We start from the raw sequence: 23,162 nt of genomic DNA, 5'->3' as shown, positions 1-23,162 counted from the left end.
CTTATTCAGTGCCCACATGAGCTTATTGCTGTGGGAAACATTAGCAATAAAATTGGTTATTTCATCTCTGCGTGGCTGTGTTGTCACTATTAATGGTATAAAACGATGGCCAGTATTTTCCAAACTTGTTTTCAATTAAACAAATGCTATTGCGATCTAGGTAATTTCCTCTTGTGTAGGAAGACCGTAAGGCTAGAGGGGATGGGCACCAGGAGTAAACATTAGAGAGGAGAAGCACAGTGCACAGCGGACTGAGGGGGACAAGTAGCACTAGAATAAAGAGTAGTTCAGAAATAGGGATCCGACAGCGGGCAAAGGCACAACGGTCTTAAGATGAGATTGCTGCATGTGCGTAATGCACGTAGCATGGTAAATAAGGTTGGTGAGCTGCAGGCTCTAGTTGCCATGTGGGACTATGATATAGTGGCAAGAACATAGACCTGGCTCAAAGAAGGGGAGGATTGGGTACTTAATATTCCTGGCTACAAGGTATTCAGGAAAGAAAGTGGGGGGAGTTGGCAGTATTGATCAAATAAACTATTATAGCACTGGAAAGGAATGATATAGTTTTGGGGTCAAAGACAGAATCTATTTGGTTAGAAGTAAGGAACAATATAGGAGCTATTACATTACTGGGTGTATACAATATACCACCAAATAGTGGAAAGGAGATAGAGGAGAACATTTGCAGGTAAATTACATAAAGATGCAAGAACTATAGAGTAGTGATAATGGGGGACTTAAATTATCCCAATATAGACTGGGACAGTAATGGTGTAAAGGGTAAAGTGGGGGAGGAATTCCTGAAATGTGTACAAGAGAGCTTTCTGGAACAGTGTGTTTCCAGCCCAACCAGGAAGAAAACCATGCGGGATCTAGTTCTGGGGAATAAAGTGGGGCAGGTGGAGCATGTTTCAGTCCGGAAGCATTTTGGGAACAGTGATCATAATATCATTTTGGTTTAGAATAGTTATGGATAAGGAGCAATCAAATGTGAAAATGCTTAACTGGAGGAGGGCAAATTTCAGTGAGTTGAAAAGGGATCTTGCCCAGGTGGATTGTAATCAAAAATTGGCAGGCAAAACAGTAATTGAACAATGGGAGGCCTTCAAGGAGAAGTTGGTTCAGGTATAGAAGAGACCCATTCCAATGAGGGAGAATGGAAGGGCATCTAAAGCTAGAGCTCCCTGGATGACTAAAGATATCGAGATTAAAATGAAACACAAAAAGGAGGCTTATGACAAACCGTAAGGTTCATAATACAGTAAAGAACCAGGCTGAATACAGAAAGATTTAAAAAAAGGGAATAAGAGGGGCAAAGAGAGAGGGTGTATGAGAATAGATTAGCGGCTAACATAAAAGGGAACCCAAAGTCTTTTATAAACCTATAAATAGTAAAATGGTAGTCAAAGGAAGCGTGGGACCAATTAGGCACAAAAAAAGAGATCTTGTGGAGGCAGAGGGCATAGCTGAGGCACTAAATGAATACTTCGCAACCGTCCTCACTAGAGAAGAGGTAGTAGCGATATTGGATGGGAAAAAAATAGCTAAAGAGGAGGTACTTAAAAGATTGGCAGTACTCAAAGTAGAAAAGTCACCCGGTCTAGATGGGATGCATCCTAGGTTACTGAGGGAAGTAAGGGTGGAAATTACAGAGGCTCTGGCCACAATCTTCCAGTCCTCCTTAGATATGGGGATGGTGCTGGAGGACTGGAGGATTACAAATGTTACACCCCTGTTTAAAAAAGGGAAGAGGGGTAAACCGGCAATTACAGGCCAGTCAGCCTAATGTCGTTGGTGGGGAAACTTTGAGACAATAATCCAGGACTAAATAACTTGGCACTTTGAAAAGTGTGGGCTAATAAATGAAAGTCAGCACGAATTTGTCAAAGGAAAATCATGTTTGACTACCTTGATTTGAGTTCTTTGATGAAGTAACAGAGAGGGCTGATGAGGGCAGTGCGGTTGATGTTGTGTATATGGACTTTCAAAGGGCATTTGATAAGGTACCACATAATAGACTTGTTAGCAAAATTAAAGCCCATGTGTTTTAAAGGGACAGTGGTAGCATGGATACAAAATTGGCTAAAGGGCCAGAAAGCAGAGAGCCATGGTGAACAGTTGTTTTTCAAACTGGAAGGAAGTATGCAGTGGTGTTGCCCAAGGTTCAGTATTAGGGTGGAGGATAGTAATAGACTTCAGGAGGACATTGACAGACTGGTGAAATGGGCTGACACATTGCAGATGAAATTTAATGCAGAGAAGTGTGAAGTGATGCATTTTGGTAGGAAGAATGAGGAAAGGCAATATAAACTAAATGGTACAATTTTAAAGGGGGTACAGGAACAGAGACCTGGGGATGCACATACACAAATCTTTGACATTGAGAAGGTGGTTAAAAAGCATATAGGATCCTAGGCTTTATTAATAGAGGCATAGAGTACAAAAGCAAGGAAGTTATGCTGAACCTTTATAAAACACTGGTTAGGCCTCAGCTGGAGTATTGTGTTAAATTCTGGGCCCCACACTTTGGGGAGGATGTCAAGGCCTTAGAGAGGGTGCAGAAGAGATTTACCAGAATGATGCCAGGGATGAGGGACTTCAGTTATTTGGAGAGATTGGAGAAGCTGGGGTTGTTCTCCTTAGAACAGAGAAGGTTAAGGGGAGATTTGATAGAGGTGTTCAAAATCATAAACTATCTTGACAGAATAAATAAGGAGAAACGGTTTCTAATGGCAGAAAAGTCAGTAACCAGAGGACACAGATTAAAGGTGATTGGCAAAAGAGCCAGAGGTGATATGAGAAAACATTTTTTTATGCAGCAAGTTGTGATGATTTGGAATGCATTGCTTGAAAGGGTGGTGGAAGTAGATTCAATAGTAACTTTCAAAAGGGAATTGGATAAATACTTGAAGGGAAAATTTACAGCCTACGGGGAAAGTGCAGCGGAATGGGACAAAATGGATTGATCTTTCAAAGAGCCGGCACAGGCACGATGGGCCGAATGACTTCCTCCTGTGCTGTACCTACTATAATACTAAGGATCCCCTGTGTGATCACATTTAGTGTTATGAAATGCCTGACCTTTTGATAATGGTGACAGCATTTATTTACTCTTCAGACTGCAGCTTAATTTCTGAATAAACCATAACTGGTCTGAGTTTCTTTTGTTTTCTAATGATTTTTGGTTGTTTTTACAATGCACATACATAGAATTTTTGGACCACTGTGAACAGGGAGCCACTGTTGCACTACATGTTGGCATCTTTTTAGAGTGTGGTTGGCAAGATCCACATGTGGAAAAGACCTTACAAGACACATTGTTTGAAAATCGAGTGGTGTTACCGAAGGCTGCTTTAGTTTCAGTTTTCAAAAAGGAAAGTTTGTACGACTATTGATGTGAAGCCAACACCAAGCGATAACAATTCTTGTCTTTCGTGATGCCAGTCCACACTGGCAGCTTTATCCTGTATTTTTGGCACCATTGAAACTTTCAGCATGGTACACGTGCTGAAGTTTCAGTGTGAAGACAACAGTGAGATAATCTTGACTGGCTTTTAAAATCTAATCTAAAATCTGTGTATTAAATGGAAGTAACATTTAAAGCTGCCAGACTGACTTCCCAAGTTCTTAAAATTGTACTTTCAAATCAGGTAGCTACAATTAGCCATAGTATCCCAGGGCTGAAGAGGAAAAATCAGTTGGAGTTCTCACTTACTCCTGATGGCTATCTGGTGTCGCCACCCGCCAACCCTCCCCCCCCTCCCCCCCCCCCCCCCCCCCCCCCCCCGCTTCCTTGACTAGAAGTACATGTATGCACATCGAGTGATGACCAGATTTGGCTCAGCCAAAAGACTTGCTAACATTTACTGTCGAGGCTTGTATGTGAATATGACCACTTGGGCAAGGTATTGAAAGGCAGCAGGCAACTGTGATAGTATTACTCTGATAGTGGATTTTAAAATAAAATTGTTGGACTATAACTTGGTGTTGTAAAATTATTTACAATTGTCAACCTCAGTCCATCACCGGCATCTCCACATCATAGTATTACTCAGCAAGGAGTTGATGCCCTGTGGAGAAAAAGTTGGCGGGTGGGAAATTATACCTAAACTTATTTCTTGATAAATTGAGGGATATTAAATCTTAGATGTCAAGTAGCTTAGTTATAAAAATGTAGGAATTGTTTCATGGATTAATTGACCAGGTATGATCTGAATGAATGTAAGAGCCAAATCACTTTTTTTTTGTTCTATGGATTTGAGATTGTAGGGAAGTGAAACTTCCCTTCTGATTTGAGAGTTAGGATGTAAAGCTAAAATCCCCAAGAGTATTGGTACTTGTATAAATCTGATTATAATCATCATGTGTCTTTAAAGCTGTATTTTTCCTCATTTCGAGTGCTCAAAAGTCCAAGTGACCCGACAGCTTTCAAATGCATAAGAATGGAGTTGATTTATATGACATGGGATGGTATATGAAGTGATTTTTTTTTAATTAAAATATTTTGTTAGTTAAGGGAAACAAATAAAACTTGGCATCTTTCCCCATGGTGCTCGACAAATCTGAAGTGTTTCATAGATGGTCCCCCTCAAATCTCTTGTTATCAAACAAACAAAATCTCCTGAATTCCATATCTGTTGGAATATTTGCTGCTATAGGAAGTAGAATGACTTGAGGGAATGAAGGGGAATTAGTACACAAATTGCACTGTTGCTGTTCAATTTGCAAGATTTGATTGAGGGTATTTGGAACTCATAACTTTTTTGTAGTTACTCTTCAAAAATGACTGCAATGACTAAAATAGAAAAAAAAATGCTTAAATTATTAACACAAACTGGGAGAAGCCCATACTAAATGGGATGAGTTTATTTGAAAATGTTTGTTCTACATTTCATCATGCATTTGTATTTATTATACAATATTTAATAAACTTATTAAAACTTGAGGTTTTTTGTTTAAAATATAGCTCGTAAAAGGTTATATCTTCGAAACCAGGCTAAACACCAAATCCACTTGTCAAATCATTTATGGAAATCAGAAATGTTTCTAAATTTTTTTAAGACTTTACAGTATTCCTGGGCTAAATGGGCAAACTATCCCCTCAAATGCTTTTATTTCTTTATCAACTAAATAGCACAATTCTTTATCATTTAATGTTAACAAGTTATCTCAGCCAAGCCTAAACTTGTAACCATCTGATGACTAGGAGTGGGAACTTTGGCTTTTTAATTTAAAAGAAAAGTTTACCTATCTCCCCAATGCTGAGGCTAACTTTAGGCTCACAGCACTGGTTGAGCTGGTTAATGGACTAGAAATTGAACCCATATGGCTGTTCATTGTCTCAATATATATTGCATGGGGCAGTGGCTTCTGCTTTTTGCACTATTTGAGAAGGAGAGGTAGACTTTGCGAATCAATTATTACAGAATCATGCATGACTGAGACAACTTGGGCATTTAAAAGAACTTGAACTAGGATTAGTGCTGTACTTCAAACTTTGAAGGAAACTTGCCATGTACAGCTGTCCAAATGTTGGCTCATACATCATTTCTCATAACACTTCTTGAATGGGACCACCAATTTATTTTTCCAACTTCAGTTTTCTTCTAATTCAATCAGTTAGCATTTAGAAGGATCTTGAGAATGGGGTTGGAGCAGGAGAAGACATAATTTGAATCTAGATTGCCAAAATAGTTAGAGCTAGAGAGAAGGGAATATTCATTTTCAAAAGTTTCAGTAAGAAAATCAAATAATATTTTGAGGAGCAGCATAAGAAATGCATGAGAATACCATCTCATTAGTTTTATTTCCAAGCAAAGACCCATTTCCTTCACACTCTCCCTTAACAACATTGGAGTGAAATACATATGGTTTAAGCTAAGGAACTTGCTCTGGATCAGGAAAAGCCTCGCAAATTCAGAGTTGATTTCAAATGCTCTTCTCAAATTGAGAATTTGGCATGCTGTACTGCTGGAAAATTTGATACCCGACTGCAAGAGTCCTGTCTGTCCTTGAACCAGTTAGGAAGTAAAGATGAATTAAACTTGGGTGTTTTTTTTTGTTGCTATATTTATCCCATCTTTGTGTTGGGTGATACAGAATAGTCTTCTCTCTCTATTCTGTAAGACTGCTTGCTCCTAGAGGGCTATCATTCCACTTTGGTAAACTGCCAAGAGGAGCAAGGTGCAGCCCATTTAGGAAATACCTATCAGTTTCTTTTCTTCTTTTTACTACTCCCTTGCAGCCTTTTGTCTGCTTAAGCTCAGACTGGGAATTGAGCAAAGTGGGGAAATGAACTTGTGACTTCCCTACTCCATGGTGCTCAGTGTTGGCGCTCAAGATACTGTGCAATATCTATCCTGGAAATTTTTATTTTTGTTTCAGGACTTGCATTAACTAATTCTGGGCCTGAGGACATCTTTGTTTATGAACTAAAGTATATACGTCTGCTTATTACAGTAATTTGCAGGGCTTCCACTTATAGCGCAGATTGCTGGTGGCCTCCACGTCATGTGCAATATTATACAGTTGCCTATTAGTTTGTTGATTTTATATTTTTTTGCTTGTCTGAATCTCTGAACATTAGGATTTATGACCTCTACATCCTCTGCTATGCAAGCTTATCTGATGCTGTTTAATGTTTGACAAAGTTATGTGAACTCCAAAGTCTCACAGTATTTGTATAATCAAAACAAAAAAGCTTTGTGATAATCTTATGAAAATTTGTGCATCTTTATTAAATCTGTGGTTAGCCTGTCATCGAGCTTCAAATTAGATTTTATTCAGTCTGGCTAACTGGTTTGATTGATTAAAGCTTCTAATCAGGATGATACAAAAAAAAACAAGACGACGAGAGCCTTGTCTTTGAGGCTTTTCCTGCATCTGTGAAATTCTGCAACACAATGTGGAAAAGGGAATGCTCTTGATGTAATTAATGTTCACTTAATTTTGATGTTGCTGGAGAATTGATAGCACTGGGCTTTTCTCTGATATGCAGTGTATCGCAAGTTAATAAATAGAGAAGTTAAAAGTTTTAAACAGTTGCTGTTACATTTAACAACTAAATGATTTCACAAATTTGTACCATGTTGCAGTCAGTAGTTAAATATGTGAGTATTTTTGAAAATATTAAATATGATTGATTTTAATTAATATATGAAATAGGCCAGGAAGGTGTGAATAGATTCAGGCGTGTTTGTCTATTTATTCTAGGTTTCCCCACTAATTAGCTGTTTTATTTTTAATCATGGTTTTGTGCTACAGCCAATTTGGTAGTACAGCACACTTTCATTCCCGAAGGTTCAAGTATAGCAAATGGCTAAAACTGCTTACTGTGATGTGGAAAAGTTGGCAATTGACATGAAAATTTAAATTCCACATTATAGGATTGTGTCTCTTCTGAATTCATAACTTTAGTTTGGGAAAGCAAACTGATTTTTATATACTTTGCAACTCTTTGTTTTTTGTCAACATTTTTTTAACTATCTAAGTAAATGAATGCACCACTTGTTCTCCAGAAAACTGACATTTAGTTCCTGAAACATTTGTGAGAGAAAGCTTGCAGGTTAATAATTTGAGACCCAGGAAAGACACATGCATGATTGTAAAACAAACACAATTATGGGTCATGTGATAAACCCTTGCAAATGACTTATTTACAAAGGATAACAATCTCATATAAGTTTGATTTAATTGGCTATTCTAGTTTTCAGTTTTTCAGCACTGTAGCCAGCCTGAATCCAGTTTTGCAGGTTACCTGACCACTTTAAGAGGCTTCAAAGATGCAGGTTCACACAGTTTGGCATTGTTTTGTAGACTGTAACAATCTTTCGGTCACACATGTTTTGAGCTTTCCTGTTCATTTGTGTTACCTTACTGCAACTATTATGGTTTAGTTCTGCTGATTTGGTTTAAGTTGTGTGACCGGAAGGGACAGTTTTACTGCAAGTAAGTCCGCACCTTTCACTGGGATGCATAAGCACCAACTTACGAGCAACAATAGAGGAGCAGGCCAGAAGGCATATACAATGTCAAACCTCATGCAACTGATGGGCCAGTTTAATTATAGTGTCCACCAGCAGCAACCAGCTAATCTCAAGCTACCTCCACTGACCATTAGTCATCACAGACTGAACAGTGGTACCTCTTCGTATGACCGTGGCAAGTTCACAAAAGTATATTGGAACATGTAGGATAAGATGATCCCACTGCTTAAATTGGTCACCTGCTCTCCAGGCATTGCTAGGGTTCCAGGCTTGTCTCCATGTTGATGCTAGCTCAGTTGTTAATTTTAAATCTGAGATTGATGGATTTTTTGTTAACCAATGGTATTAAGGGATATGGGGCTACAGTGGGTATATGGAGTTAGGTCACAGATCAGCCATGATCTTATTGAATGACGGAACAGGCTCGATGGGCTAAATGGCCTTCTCCTGTTCTTGCGTTCCTATGTTCCATCGTCTTCTCAGTTGTGGGTCATACTGGGGCTTGATTCTCTGTTTCAGGACCAGAGTATTTTGGGGCTTCAGGTTCACCTATCTCGCTCTGTATTGGGAAATATTTTGATGGCTTTCTGTTGCCATGGAATTTCTTGTTGCTATAGAATGAAGGTCATCCAGGAAAATATGCTGGGGGAGCTGAATGGGATAATTATATCCCGTCCTTATCTCACTACAGATGATGATATGCAGTTAGGAACGAATCCAGGGCAAAAGCACGGAATACGAATATTAAGCCTGTTCCTCCCATTGACCCTGCCAGTGAGTCATACTGAGCCAAGTGACTGGCAACAAACCACTTCAGATGATTAAACTTGCAGAACTGTGCATTCAGATTGTGGGTGCAGTTGTTCCCTGTAAGTGTGTGCTGGGCTCCCCAATATCCTGTATCTTTTTACATATTTAATACTGCCCACTTGGGAGTGAGTTACGGGGTTTAAATGTAATCTAGAGTTTTAGATTACATTCTAAATTGGAAGAATTTACACATCATCTAAAGCAAGAGGTTACTGTTGTGTACCACACAACAATGAGTTGCGAATATGGTTTCATTTGTTTGTGAAGTTCCCATCATGGATGAGTCATCGTCACAAAAAGACTCTGACTAGTTTTAGTACTGTGTAATTCACCGTGTGCGTGTGCGTGCTCTTGTATACTGTAAGATTAGCTGTCTTTCTATGTGGCCCCTGGATGCAGAAATTTAGTCCAGCTATCATAAACCAGAGATCATTACTTGACAATATGGTACCTTTTCAAGGCTCTGCACTATCGTTGGAGTGAATTCTTGAGCTGGTAATTTGCCAAGTCGTTTACAGTGGTGGTAATTTATAACGTATATTCCAACTAGCTGCTTTAGTACTACGACACTTCCCTTTAGAATCAAATGATCTAACTTTGATTTTTGGTTCTATTTGAATGTCACTTTAAACCTTCCTGCCAGGTTAAGATATTACAAAATGGGAAAAGAAGATTGTATATAAAAAATTGATGCAAAAAAATTGCATTTCTATTTATAGGTGGAGCATACTACTTAATATCCAGAAGTTTGGGACCTGAATTTGGTGGTGCAATTGGCCTCATTTTTGCCTTTGCCAATGCAGTAGCTGTAGCCATGTATGTCGTTGGCTTTGCAGAGACGATGCGAGATCTGCTTGTGGTAAGTTGTATTTGGTTAAATGTAATCAATAAAGCTTTTTCTTTCAAATGTTTAGAAAAAAAAGTACAGATCAAACTTCCAGATTAACATGATGCTGACAAAAATATTGGTTAAAAAATTGATTTTTTTTAACCATTATTAAACTTTTATTACAGTAATAGGAAGTTAATGCTGTAGTGATTTAACCTGTTTTATTTCATAAAGTTGACTTTTTATTTTTTCATTTTTTGAGGAAAATAATGCACTCATGATTGATGAAATGAGTGACATCCGGATTATAGGAACCATTACTATTGTGGTTCTGTTTGGCATATCTGTAGCAGGGATGGAATGGGAAGCTAAGGTAGGACTCTTAACATGCTTTCAGAAAAGAAATACTGGAATTTGAATGTAATACTCTCTCTAAAGCCGTTATTATTCTAGAGTTGTTAACATTTACTTTATCAACATCTTAAGGTTTACACATTTTTGTTTTGGTGGGGTAGGGGAGGACTGAGAAGCTGCTCGTGAGGATTTTTAAAAAAAATCCAGAAACGAGGGTGAAAGAGTCGAGACCCATGGTGGAGGACACAGGAAAGTTTGAAACGAGTGGGATGGAAGACAAGTTGGTGGTTAGAAACTGCCAGTAGATTGCATGGATAAGCGGAAACAGATCTTGGAGCAGAAGAGGGAGCATTGAGCCTTGACTTTTAATACCCCATCATAAATTAAACATTTCTAAATTACATGGTCCCCTTGCTTGTGAAAATGAACTTCCAATTTCTAGCCATCCATGAATTGCAGTATGTTTAATATTTTACCTTTTTATTTCATAAAGTGTGTAATATTCTACATGCTTTGCTTCGTAAGATTTTTCTAAAATATTCTGGGAGACTGCAGATTGGAGTAAATTGAGATATCCAGTGCTGCTGGCAGGACCAGGGTTGTGAAGTCGCACACAAAATGACAGTTTTGCAATCTGTGCTTGCTGTGTGGAAGGCCTGCCAGTTGTACAGGATCTTGCAGAATATACCCCATAGTCTTTTCAGAATAACAATTGTAATTTAAATTTTTCCTTTTTTTTATATAAAATGTATTTTTTTTTCATTGCAGGCTCAAATTGTGCTGTTGGGAATTCTGCTAATAGCCATAGTGAACTTCACTGTGGGAACTTTCATCCCAGCTAATGACAAACGAGCGAAAGGATTTTTTAATTATCATGGTATGTGAAAAAGGGGATTGCTGCATTTTGTATAGGTAGAGGACATGTGGAACCTGTCATTGGAATATGTGGTTCTGACAATCATACATTTTCTGCGTGCTGTACAGCATTGTTGTTGGAACAACTGGGTAAAGCGGTTTGAGAACTGTCATTTAAAATTCAATGAATTACGAACCTAACCGGCTAATATGGCTACTCTTTCTAACCTCCACATCTTTCTTCCTTGCAAATTTGCTCCACTCTTCAAGGTGTTGGTTCCTTGATGGGGTATAGTGCCATGAATACCAGTTACCTCGTCCAAGTAGCCATTCACTTGTATGCCGTAAGTGATTGTTGGTACATTATTTAACTGTAGCAGGCAACAGTTGAGGCAGCACACCTGAACATGATCCTGACATCCCCAAATACTTATTTGTAACAGGGTTAGTGCAATAGCAATCAGGAGCAGGAACCCTGTTTTTTTTTGTCTTCTTCCTAACCCGGAGGTGCTGAGATCAATGCCGATACAGTCGCCCCATCTGAGATCAACTAACTCAGCATAGACTGCGGATTGAATCTGGGTCTTACTGCTCCAAATGGCCCAGTTATTATCTGGACAAATCTGCCTAGTCATTGCGGAAGCTTTTTTTAACCTTCAAATCTAATTGTTTTTGTTCATGCTACTTCCTGTTTCTAAACTGTGGCTTGCTGATGTCCAGTGGGTTTGTCGTTCCTGTTTATTGGTCATCTCTTTTGTATACATCTTATTTCGGTGCCTCCTAAGCTTCATTACTGTCACTTGGCAAACCCAGGTTTGTTTGATGTTTTTTTTAGCCTCTTTTGCCTCTAGACTTTTGTATTGTTGGTTCAAAATTCTTACTTGGCCTGGCTTCTTTTTTTCCTCCCAACCCCCATTCTCTGCTGTGTGTAATTACTACCTTGTTCCTGCATCTCACATTTCCTCATTTTGGTGTGGTCACATACTACAGTCCTCATTGAAGCTTAAACTGTGTTGACAGGAAAAGATTATTATGACATCCTGGTTCTGAATCACCAATGCTTAAAAAAAACCCTAGTGACTGTGTTCCTGTAGAGGATTTTTCTACTGTACTGCTCCCTGAAAGGAAAAGACAGGCTTGAAGCATGAGCTGTAGAAGCAGTTGAATGCAAGCCACGCGAGTATGAGGCACACACCTGTCACTCCAACTCACGTGAGTTTGGTCGGTTTATTGTCAAGCCAGTGGATGGAGTGTAGTGCAAAAACAGAGGTATTTTATTTCGGGAGAGGATAAACAATGAGCTAAGCCAGAAGGTCCTCTCTGAATTACAAAGTATTTACTCCTCTTCTTCCTCCATCATTCTCCACATACCAATAGAAAAGGGAAAAAAATCAGTTGAGGCCACTGCCAGCCTTAAAAAAATATTTACACCATACTGTCGAAGTGACCTTTCACTTGTCCGTATGCAAAGGCCTTGTTATGACCACATCCTCAATTCTCTTCTCGTCCAATTGTATTAGCCATTTCTATAACATTCCTATTTTTTTTACTCTTGTCCGTTTTCTCCCCCCTGTGTTTTTCAAGATTTTTGCCCAAGTTGTCATTATTCATGTGCAAGCCTTGATGTTTACAAGCTGATCAACGACAGAGAGCATCTCAACTAAGCCTTATTCTGTTGTCACCTGATCCGCACACATGCAGTTCAGCATGGATCATTGGATAGCAGTCAGAAATGGAAATTCTGACCATTTTTTCCCCTCCCTTCACTGAGCTAATTGTAGTTCTCCTACCATCCCAGCAGCGATCAGTTAATTTGGCACTGATTGTGAATCAAATCTGGTACTTTTCTGCTCTGAATTGCTATTCGCTGCCAGTCAGTTCAAATTCTAGCCTCCACAAGGGAGCTATATCTGAACAAAACTGAGGAGCTGAGAAACTGTAAATAAGCAACGAATAGAACTGTTTTCAGTTTCTCCCAAACCAATCTCTGGACAGGGTTACATATATGGAACAGAATGTATTTAATAATATCTGGATCAGCACATCCTCATCCATATCTTTTTTTTCTTTTCCACGCCTCAATTCACCTTGAGTTTTTGCTGCTACATATGCACCTTTCTTGGGGTGGGAGAAACCACAACTCCACCTCTCCATGTTCCGGGATTGTTACACTGCAGCTCGCTGTACCTGTTGTGCATTAGCATTGCTGCCTTTCATCCCTTGCCTTTCATCCCTTGCCTAACTCTTAGTGGTCACGTTACTTTTATAAGATAGGATGCTAATCATTTCCTAACAGTGCATCCTTTGGTAATGTCTCTACAACTCTTATCGCATATTCACTTGGACTTGTAATAAGTTTCAGGTTGGTCTCAGATATTCTGTCCGGTACAGTGGTGCTGGTCACTCCCATAAATGGTCTGAGTATCTTGTGTTCAGGAGTGTGCCTGTACTGTACCTGGGGGGTGTAACAATAGGACCCCCTTGTGATCTGAACTGGATTTGGTGTCTTGTACATGTGCCCTCATGCAGTTCTCCAATCTTCTTGAAGACAGACTGATATCTGGCCTCGTCTCACCAAGCATAAGAATTGTTCTGTACCTTTTTTATCACACAGATAACAAATGAACATAGAGTAACAGTCAAAGCAGATTTCACTTTTCTTCTCAAAATGGGGATGGGGGGGGTGGGGGTGGAGGAGGGGGAGGAATAATAAACCACGTGCCCTGTCCCTTTTGTGTGCTGACTTTATTGTTTTTGGCATTACCTTTCTTTTGGACTGCTTCTAGCTGAAAAACTGACCTGATCCTAAATAATCCTGTTATATTCCAGGATTTCTCATTGTTTTTTCTTCATCGAAAAGGATTCTGGGATTGATGAGTGTAGGTGTTCTGTTTTAAAACAGTGAATTCGCACAGCTTTAAAAAGAAACAGGTTGTAAGCATTGAATATGTGTATTGAAGCCAGACAGGCCAGTTGGTGGAATGTCACAGCTCATAGCCTACTTCAAACTGAAACAATAAGGGTCAATTCTCTCATCAAAGGCCTTTTAGATAGGATGGGTCCTGTACATTTTGAGAACAGTAGATGTTTTCAAAACTACACCTCCAGGAGAAACGAGGAGGTAGCTAGTTTTATTGACTGGCCTACTGGCAAATTACTAATAGGGAAGAAGTCAGATTCAGAGCCCACTGGCTGTGAACAAAGAGAAAAAAGGACAAAGAGACACATGGGCAGTCAGAGGTTTTAAACCAAGAGACTGAGGGATGTAGGTCTGAGGACCCAAACTGAAAGCAAATTGCCCTATATGGGCAGCCACTAGGAATACAGGAGACTATGACTCTAGTTACTAACATGGATTCTAGAACAGAGAGATTACAGTGGTGCTGTGGTAGCAGAGGGAGCCCTGTTTATGCAGCCCATGGAATATTCTTGTTTTTTTTCCCAGGTGCAAATAAAGTGCATGGGGTGACTGCATATTTTACATCTCTATTTCCTGAGCGTTAAAACTGTTCGATATATGGGCCATGTAGCAATTCGTTCAGTAGCTCTCAAGTTGCCTTGCAAGGGAAAACAGTATTCCTTTCCTTTTTTAAAAAAAAATTGACTCAGGAGCCAAGGAATTCAGACAAAGTGAAAGGCAGCGGGCATTCAGAAAGATGCATGCCCTCTAATCACAACAGAGACATTGGCCTTTGATGCTGGTGCTAACCCTTAGGGAAGCACTTCCAACTACCCTCCAAAAAATAGACATTTGGTTGGATGTGAGGATTGGAAAAACTGGATGTTTATTGGAGTGGTTCCTTGAAGCAGTTTGCCTGCTTCGTTGAGCAGAAGAGCACTGAGCTGGTCCTAAGATTTGGGTCTTCAGAATTGCCTCCAGTTACCACAGTGCTATTCTGTAATTTAATATACTTTTATAAATTAAATAAGAAGGAATGTTACTTCCAATCTGCATATATAAAGCTCCAACCCAATCTAGTCCTTATTCTCTCTGACCTAATGACACTGGTGTGTTGGGGACTTGGATAAAACTGCTTTATTCCTCCTGTTGTGCACGAAGTCTTGATGCTGCCAAATCCAGTCAAGTGCTGAGTATGGCCAGAACAAGTCCATGCCTATAGCTGAACGGTGGAAGCGTTAGCGGGCGTAGCACAATAATCTTGTTATAGAATCATGGAAAGGTTACAGCATGGAAGAGGGCCATTCAGCCCATAGAGTCCACGCCAGCTCTATGCACGAGCATTCCAGCTCGTCCCACTCCCCCACCCTATCCCCGTAGCCCTGCACATTTTTTCGTTTCAAGCACTTATCCAGTTCCCTTTTGAAGGCCATGATTGAATCTGCTTCGGGCAGTGCGTTCCAGATCCTAGCCACTTGCTGTGTTTTTAAAAAAAAAAGAAGTTTTTCCTCACATTACTTTTGGTTCTTTTGCCAATCACCTTAAATCTATGCCCTCTGGTTCTTGACCCTTCCGCCAATGGGAACAGTTTCTCTCTGTCTAGACCCTTCATGATTTTGAATACCTCCATCAAATCTCCTTGCAACCGTCTCTGTTCCAAGGAGAACAACCCCAGCTTCTCCAGTCTATCCCTGTAATGTAAGTCCCTCATCCCTGGAATCATTCTAGTAAATCTCCTGTGCACCCTCTCGAAGGCCTTCACATCCTTCCTAAAGTGTGGTGCCCAGAACTGGACACAATAACTCCTGTTGTGGCTGAGCCAGTGTTTTATAAAGGTTCATCATGACTTCCTTGCTTTTGTACTCGATGCCTCTATTTATAAAGCCCAGGACCCCGCATGCTTTTTTAACCGCTTTCTCAACCTGCCCTGCCACCTTCAACAATTTGTGCATATATACCCCCATATCTCTCTGTTCCTCGACCCCTTTTAGAATTGTGCCCTCTAGTTTATATTGCCTCTCCTCATTCTTCCTACCAAAATGCATCACCTCGCATTTTTCTGCGCTCAACTTCATCTGCCACGTGTCCGCCCATGCCACCAGCATGTCTACATCCTCTTGAAGTCTATCACTATGCTCCTCGCTGTTCAATACCCTTCCAAGTTTTGTGTCATCTGCAAATTTTGAAATTGTGCCCTGTACTCCCAAGTCCAAGTCATTAATATATATCAAGAAAAGCAGTGGTCCCAGCACCGACCCCTGGGGAACACCACTGTACACCTTCCTCTAGTCCGAAAAACAACCGCTCACCACTACTGTTTCCTGTCATTTAGCCAATTTTGTATCCATGTTGCTATTGCCCCCTTTATTCCATGGGCCGCAATCTTCATAGCAAGCCTACCATGTGGCATTTTATCAAACGCTTTTTGAAAATCCATATACACCACATCAACTGCATTGCCCTCATCGACCCTCTCTGTTACCTCATCAAAAAACTCAATCAAGTTAGTTAAACACTATTTGCCTTTAACAAATCCATGCTTGCTTTCCCTAATCAATCCACATTCGTCCAAGTGACGGTTAATTCTGTCCTGGATTATCATTTCCAAAAGTTTCCCCACCATCGAGGTTAAACTGACTGGCCTGTAGTTGCTGGGTTTATCGTTACACCCTTTTTTGAACAAAGGTGTAACATTTGCAATTCTCCAGTCCTCTGGCACCATCCCATTATCTAAGGATGTCTGGAAGGTTATGGCCAGTACCTCTGCAATTTCCCCCCTAAATTCCCTCAGCACCCTAGGGTGCATCCCATCCAGACCAGGTGACATCTATTTTAGATACAGCTACCCTTTCTAGTACCTCTTCTTTCTCAATTTTTAGCCCATCCAGTATCTTAGCTATATCTTCCTTTACCAAGACTCAAGCAGCATCTTCCTTGGTAAGTACAGATGCAAAGTACTCATTTAGTGCCTCAGCCATGCCCACTGCCTCCATGAGTAGATCTACTTTATGGTCCCTAATCGGCACCACACCTTCTCTTACTACCTGTTGACTGTTAACATGTCTGTAGAAGACTTTTGGATTACCTTTTTGTTGTCCGCTAGTCTATTCTCATAATCTTTCTTAGCCCCTCGTATTTCCTTTTTCACTTCCCCTCTGAACTTTTTATATTCTGCCTGGTTCTCACTTGTGTTATCAACCTGACATCTGTTATACGCCCCTTTTTTCTGTTTCATCTTACTCACCATCACTTTTGTCATCCAGGGAGCTCTGGCTTTAGTTGCCCTACCTTTCTCCCTCGTGGGAAGGTACCTTGTCTGTACCCGAATCATCTCCTCTTTAAAGGCCGCCCACTGTTCAATTATAGTTTTGCCTGCCAATCTTTGATTCCAATTTACTCATCCCACTGAAATTGGCCCTCCTCCAATTGTGTATTTTTACTTTAGAGTGGTCAGAATTCTTTTTCATAGCTATCCTAAACCTTATGATACTATGATCGCTGCTCCCTAAATGCTCCCCCACTGACACTTGCTCCACTTGGCCTATCTCATTCCCTAGAACCAAGTCAAGCAATGCCTCCTTCCTCATTGGGACAGAAATGTACTAGTTGAGAAAGTTATCCCGAACACATTTCAAATATTCCTCCCCTTCCTTGCCCCTTATTATTGTTATTCCAGTCTTTGTTAGGATAGTTGAAATTCTCCTGCAAGTGGAACCCCTTGCCCCTATACAGACTCTTTCATCCTATTTGTATGGGGAAAATGAAGCCCATACCTATGATGAATTTAGTTAACTTGTATTGGAAAAAAGTGTCAAATTTTGGAATAAATTTGATCCCTTTTTTATTGCTGTAAGCAAGGCCATGTACATCTCAGCAGATCAGTGGTGCAAAGGCTGTGTATGCAGCCCAGACCACTCTGCAGATCATCGTGTGTTGGAAAATCACATCATTGGGGACAGGTTGCAAGAATAAGCTCGCTTATGCAGATGCAATTTATTGTGATTAAAACATTTTGAATATAGTGTATATAATTTTCATAATGAGCACAAAAGCCAGGGCATTTCAGATCCTTAAAATTTGTGTTGAAAACCCAAATTGTAGAAATATTTTGATAAAACTACCTTGTTGTAAAGTATTAATTACAATCTTGTCATTTAGAAGGTTTGTGAAGCCTGCATGTTTGTGTTTTTATTTCAGGTGAAATATTTAATGAAAACTTTGGGCCAGATTTTCGCGAAGGAGAAGATTTCTTCTCGGTCTTTGCTATTTTCTTCCCTGCTGCTACTGGTATCCTTGCTGGGGCAAACATCTCTGGTGATCTTGCAGTAAGTGTTTGCTTATCTGTGGAAAAGAATTTGCTATCTGTGAAATCTGCAGGGTTAAAATAATTAAGTCATTCGAGTTGCAGCTGCTGTTAAAGGGCAATTCAGGTTTGAACCAAGCACTGTTACATGACACTATTACCAGAGTTTAGTATTGTGTGAAAAGTGAACTAGATATTTTCAAGAAACAACATTGAGACTGAACTGATGCTAGAATGTAATTTGTTAATTTGAGTTCATGACGTTCCTATCTCTTACTGTTGTTGTGCAGATATCCTCTACTTGTAATAAACTGCATTATTTTACATGGAATTGCAGTAAGACCAATGGATCTGTTGTCTGTGTAGTTGCAGTTGTCCTTGAACGTGTTGTCGCCTCCCAAATCTGTGCCCATCTTAACCGCAACTCCATGTTTGAACCCCTCCAGATCAAGTTTCCTCCCGTGCCACAGCACTGAATCGGCCCTCGTCAAAGTCACAAATGACATACTATGTGTCTGTGACCATGGTGAACTATCCCTCCTCATCCTTCTCTACCTGTCTGCAGCCTCTGACACAGTTGACCCTGCCATCCTCCTGCAACAAATCTCCTCCCATGTCCAACTGGGTGGGACTGTCCTTGCCTGGTTCCATTCCTATCTATCAAGTCGTAGCCTGAGAACCTCTTGCAATGGCTTCTCTTCCTGCTCCCACACAGTTACGTCTGGAGTCCCCCAGGATCTATCTTTGGCCCCCTCCTGAATTTTGCCTTGAAACACTCTTTGTGCAAGGCATATTGTTCATATCTTCTCGAGTTCTCGGAGGAAGTAATCGTTTAGAACGTTTACTATCTTGTACTCTTCCTCTGTTTCAAGTCCATTTGCATCTTTTAATGTTCTCACCACTTCTATGGCAATCCTCTTGCTTTTGTACTACTGCTTTGCCTCTGCATTTATCCCTTTTTCTCGATCACTCTGCTGCTCTGATCACAATTTCAATTTATTTTTGAATGATCTTATTTATCCCAGTGAGCTCTTTTTCTACTTTCTCCCTGCAGGATTTGTAAAGGTCATTTTTCTTTCTTTGTTTCACTTTTTAAATTTATTAATCCGTTTAGTCAGAGCTTGCTGATCTTGGGTATGTACTTTTCTTGCATGCCCTGTATTCTTTTAATGATGCTCCATTTGCCTTCTATGGAAGTGTTGTTAAGCATCCTCCTCCAACACATTTGTTTTAAATCTTTCCTCCTCTCTCAATTTAGCTCTTTTTAAAGTTATAACCCTTCCTCATGGTCTTTGGTTTAATTGGGTCCAAATTCATGTTAACCTTGATTGTACTCTGGTCACTGTACCTCAGGGATGTTACGATTTCTATTTCCTTCCATTTACGAATGCCAGGTCAAGATGAGCACTGCCTATCGTGACTTCTGTTAGGCACAGAGCTATGAAGCAGTCATGCATTAAGTTTACCAATACTGTCTCTGGACCACAGGTTTCCCCAATTTATTTGGGGGTTGATTGAAATCACCCATTAAAATAACTTCCCCTGTTTTCACACACCTTTATTTCTTCGTAGAGCAAACGTTGCCATAAACATTTGTTCAGCCTTTTCAGTATTGGGGGGGAGAAAAAAGGAAAATAATTTGGGGGAGAAATAAAAGTTCTGGAAACATTTTACTTTTTCTTTTTAAAGGATCCACAATTAGCCATACCCAAAGGCACACTCTTGGCTATTTTAATCACCACAATAGTCTATGCAGGAGCGGCTGTTTCTGTAGGTAAGGGTTTTTCCTTTCTACAATGTTTTTTTTAATAAAAGGAGGTGTAACAGGACTGAATATTCATTTCACAATCAGTTTCTTTGATTTTATTTTCATAATTTTTTTCTCGTATTTTATAATTCTAAACCCCATTCAAAAATAGATTGAGGAATGACTATTATCAAAATGCAATGACCATGAAAAATGAGAGAAATAATGGAGTGCTTCTTTAAAATTATGTGGTTATAACCTCCTCTCTCCTTTATTAAGTCATGATGTGGAGATGCCGGTGATGGACTGGGGTTGACAATTGTAAACAATTTTACAACACCAAGTTATAGTCCAGCAATTTTATTTTAAATTCACAAGCTTTCGGAGGCTTCCTCCTTCGTCAGGTGAACGATGTGAAATTAAGTCATTTCACATCGATATTAAGTCATCATTAAACGATATTAAGTTATCATTCTTTGCAGTGGTTGGTTCATCCGAAATATATTTTTCTCTCTCCCTTTTAGAACAAATGTTGCATCAAAAGTTTTCCTCTGATTTGTTAACATGAAACAGTGGGTTTATATTAATCAGACAATGAATAGATTATCAGATTATTTTAATGTAAAGTTGATTTAACTGTGGCTATTTCCTGTGACACTCAAATACCTGTTTCCAAAATATGAACTGGGCTTTTTAATTACTTTTTTAAAAATTAGTTTAATCAGATATTACCATTTTTATGCTGGTAAACAATCTTTGAAAAGAGCTTGCCTTTTATATAGCATGCAAACTAGGCAAGGCAATCAGCAGTCTGCATGTAGGAGTTCTGAATGAATTAGTTGAAGTAAAAGATGGACAAATATCTATCAATGTGACCTATTCCCAGGACCTTTTAGTCTCTCTAATCTCATCAGGGAATTAGTACATCCATCACTGAAAAATCTCAAATATTCTGTTGAAGGGTTGATGTTAATTAACTCCTCCTGTAACACTCCACATTTTTGCATGGTATTTGATCCTGCTAACTGGTCTGATTACTAAAACAATGAAATGTACAATGAAGCCTGGAAAATTGACCACCGGAATAATCTACGAAAGACTTAATGGCAGTTGGTGTGATAGCCATAAAACGTATATAAAACTAAATATACAACAGCCAAAATTCGTAGCCTTTAGAAACAAAAAAAAAGTTCCTCCTGGTAAGTGAGAATTTCTGTATACTAAATAGCATTGTGTAAAATAACCAACAAAAGGAATGGTTCTCACCATTCTCCTGGGACACTCCAGTCCTGTATCGAGTTCTGTGGTTTAATAGCTGCCTTCCTGGGGGAGGATTGACCCACTGCTGTTGAGATCAGAAGCATCTTTGATACACATGGGTTTTTATTCTGTATCATTAAAAAGCTGTGGGGTTTGTAATGTTAATGTTCTTACAGGTCTATTTTAAGAGTGCAGAAGCATTGATTTACGATGGAGGCTGCCTCAGTTAGAAAGGCTCAAAATGGAACTCATGCTGATTGGGTCCTGTGAAACAGCCATGCTTCAAAAAAATAATATATCGACATCTACATGGAAAATTCCTTGGACAATTAAAATGGGACTATTTAACTCTGTCTTCTGGACTTGTAAGGTGTTAGCAATGCTTGCTTTGACCTAGTTGGTGACACTTAATCAAGGATTAAAAAAATGGTAACTTAGTGATAAAATATGACTGTTAAAGATAAGTTGATGAGCACTGATTTTACTTGCATCATAAAAGCAGGGACTAGCTAAAAGGTTTTAGTGAGTAGATTAGTTTAAATATTGCAAGTGTAAATACCTTTTTTAAACCTTGACATTCAAATGATTAAAAAGCAAACTTAATTTATACAATATTCATTTGCATTTATTCTTGGAAGATCTGGGTATTTTTATTTTTATTTTTAAATTAAATGCTAACTAAATGGGAGTACCAATAATTTCATGAATTCTTTTTATTGGGTCTATCTTAACAACAAAGAGGCAGGTTTCAGGTCACCGTACAATGATAGCAACATTTTTTAACTAAATGTTTCAATACTACAAACGTGAAACTTCCACAGACAGAACAGTGAAGTAAAGTTCAATTATAGCTTCCGTTTACTTTGAATATTTAGTACTATAATTTTGTAGCTATAGCAGAATATCTGTAATGAGGCTCGAAACGGGAAAGGTTTGCTGCACAAAGTGCAAGCCGGCGCATACTTCATCTTCTAATTTTATTTCCTGTTAGGTTCTTGTATTGTACGTGATGCTACCGGGAACCTTACTGATGCTATCATCCCTGGGACAGTGACTAACTGCACTAGTGCAGCTTGTAAATTGGGCTTCAATTTCTCCAATTGTGCCACAAATAAATGCTCGTATGGTCTAATGAACGACTTCCAGGTGAGAGAAAATAAATTGAGACTAATCTTTTAAGCCTTTTAAATGTGTGCTGTCCTAGTTAATTTGTCAGGATTTTGTATATGATTTTAAACAGCATATGTTAGTGAGCCCTTTGACATTTTCACTGAGTGCTGATGAATCATCATCATCATCCATCTGAATTGCATCCAATTCCAGAAATACATCAGAAGAGTTTTGATGGAAGTTTTTTAATGTTTGACTGTTGACTTGAAATGGAAAGAATAACTCATTTTAAAATTGAGTCAACCGAAGTAGAAATCAGTCTGCCATTGAATCGCAAAGATAGTAAAAGGGTAGTCAAAGGAAGGATGGGGCCAATTAGGGACAAAAAAAGGAAATATTCACCCTGTGGAGGCAGAGGGTATGGCTGAGGCAATAAATGAATACTTCGCATCGGTCTTCACTAGATAAGAGGATGCTGCCAATGTTGCAGTAAAGGAGGATGCAGTTGCGATATTGGATAGGATAAAAATAGATGAAGAGGAGGTACTTAAAAGGTTGGCAGTATTCAAGTAGAAAAGTCACTCGGCCCAGATGGGATGCATCCTAGGTTACTGAGGGAAGTATGGGTAGAAATTGCGGAGACTCTGGCCATAATCTTCCAATCCTCCTTAGATATGGGAGTGGTGCCGGAGGATTGCAAATGTTACATCCCTGTTCAAAAAAGGAGTGGGATAAACCCAGTGTTTACAGGCTAATCAGTCTAACTTTGAGTCAATAATCAGGGACAAAATGAATTGGCACTTGGAAAAGAATAGGTTAATAAATGAAAGTCAGCATGGATTTGTTAAAGGAATATCGTGTTTGACTAACTTGATTGAGTTCTTTGATGAAGTGACAGAGAGGGTTGATGAGGGTAGTGCAGTTGATGTGTATGTGGACTTTCAAAAGGCCTTTGATAAAGTACCACATAATAGACTTGTTAGCAAAATTAAAGCCCATGGGATTAA

At 39.3% G+C, this 23,162-nt stretch overlaps 1 protein-coding gene across 2 annotated transcripts in view; it reads left to right on the top strand.

The window, feature by feature from the left end:
- slc12a2 (solute carrier family 12 member 2) overlaps positions 1–23,162 on the top strand; it is a 211,557-nt gene that overhangs the window by 96,999 nt on the left and 91,396 nt on the right. For both annotated transcript variants that reach the window (XM_067983261.1, XM_067983260.1), the window contains exons 5-10: positions 9,518–9,657; positions 9,890–10,000; positions 10,750–10,858; positions 17,933–18,060; positions 19,728–19,812; positions 22,037–22,191. In XM_067983261.1, coding sequence (XP_067839362.1) covers positions 9,518–9,657; positions 9,890–10,000; positions 10,750–10,858; positions 17,933–18,060; positions 19,728–19,812; positions 22,037–22,191 — 728 coding nt within the window. The remainder of the gene's footprint in view (positions 1–9,517; positions 9,658–9,889; positions 10,001–10,749; positions 10,859–17,932; positions 18,061–19,727; positions 19,813–22,036; positions 22,192–23,162) is intronic.

Source organism: Heptranchias perlo, chromosome 4 (assembly GCF_035084215.1).
Source record: "Heptranchias perlo isolate sHepPer1 chromosome 4, sHepPer1.hap1, whole genome shotgun sequence".
Classification (NCBI taxonomy): Eukaryota; Metazoa; Chordata; class Chondrichthyes; order Hexanchiformes; family Hexanchidae; genus Heptranchias; species Heptranchias perlo.
This window is presented reverse-complemented; position numbering and strand designations above follow the sequence as displayed.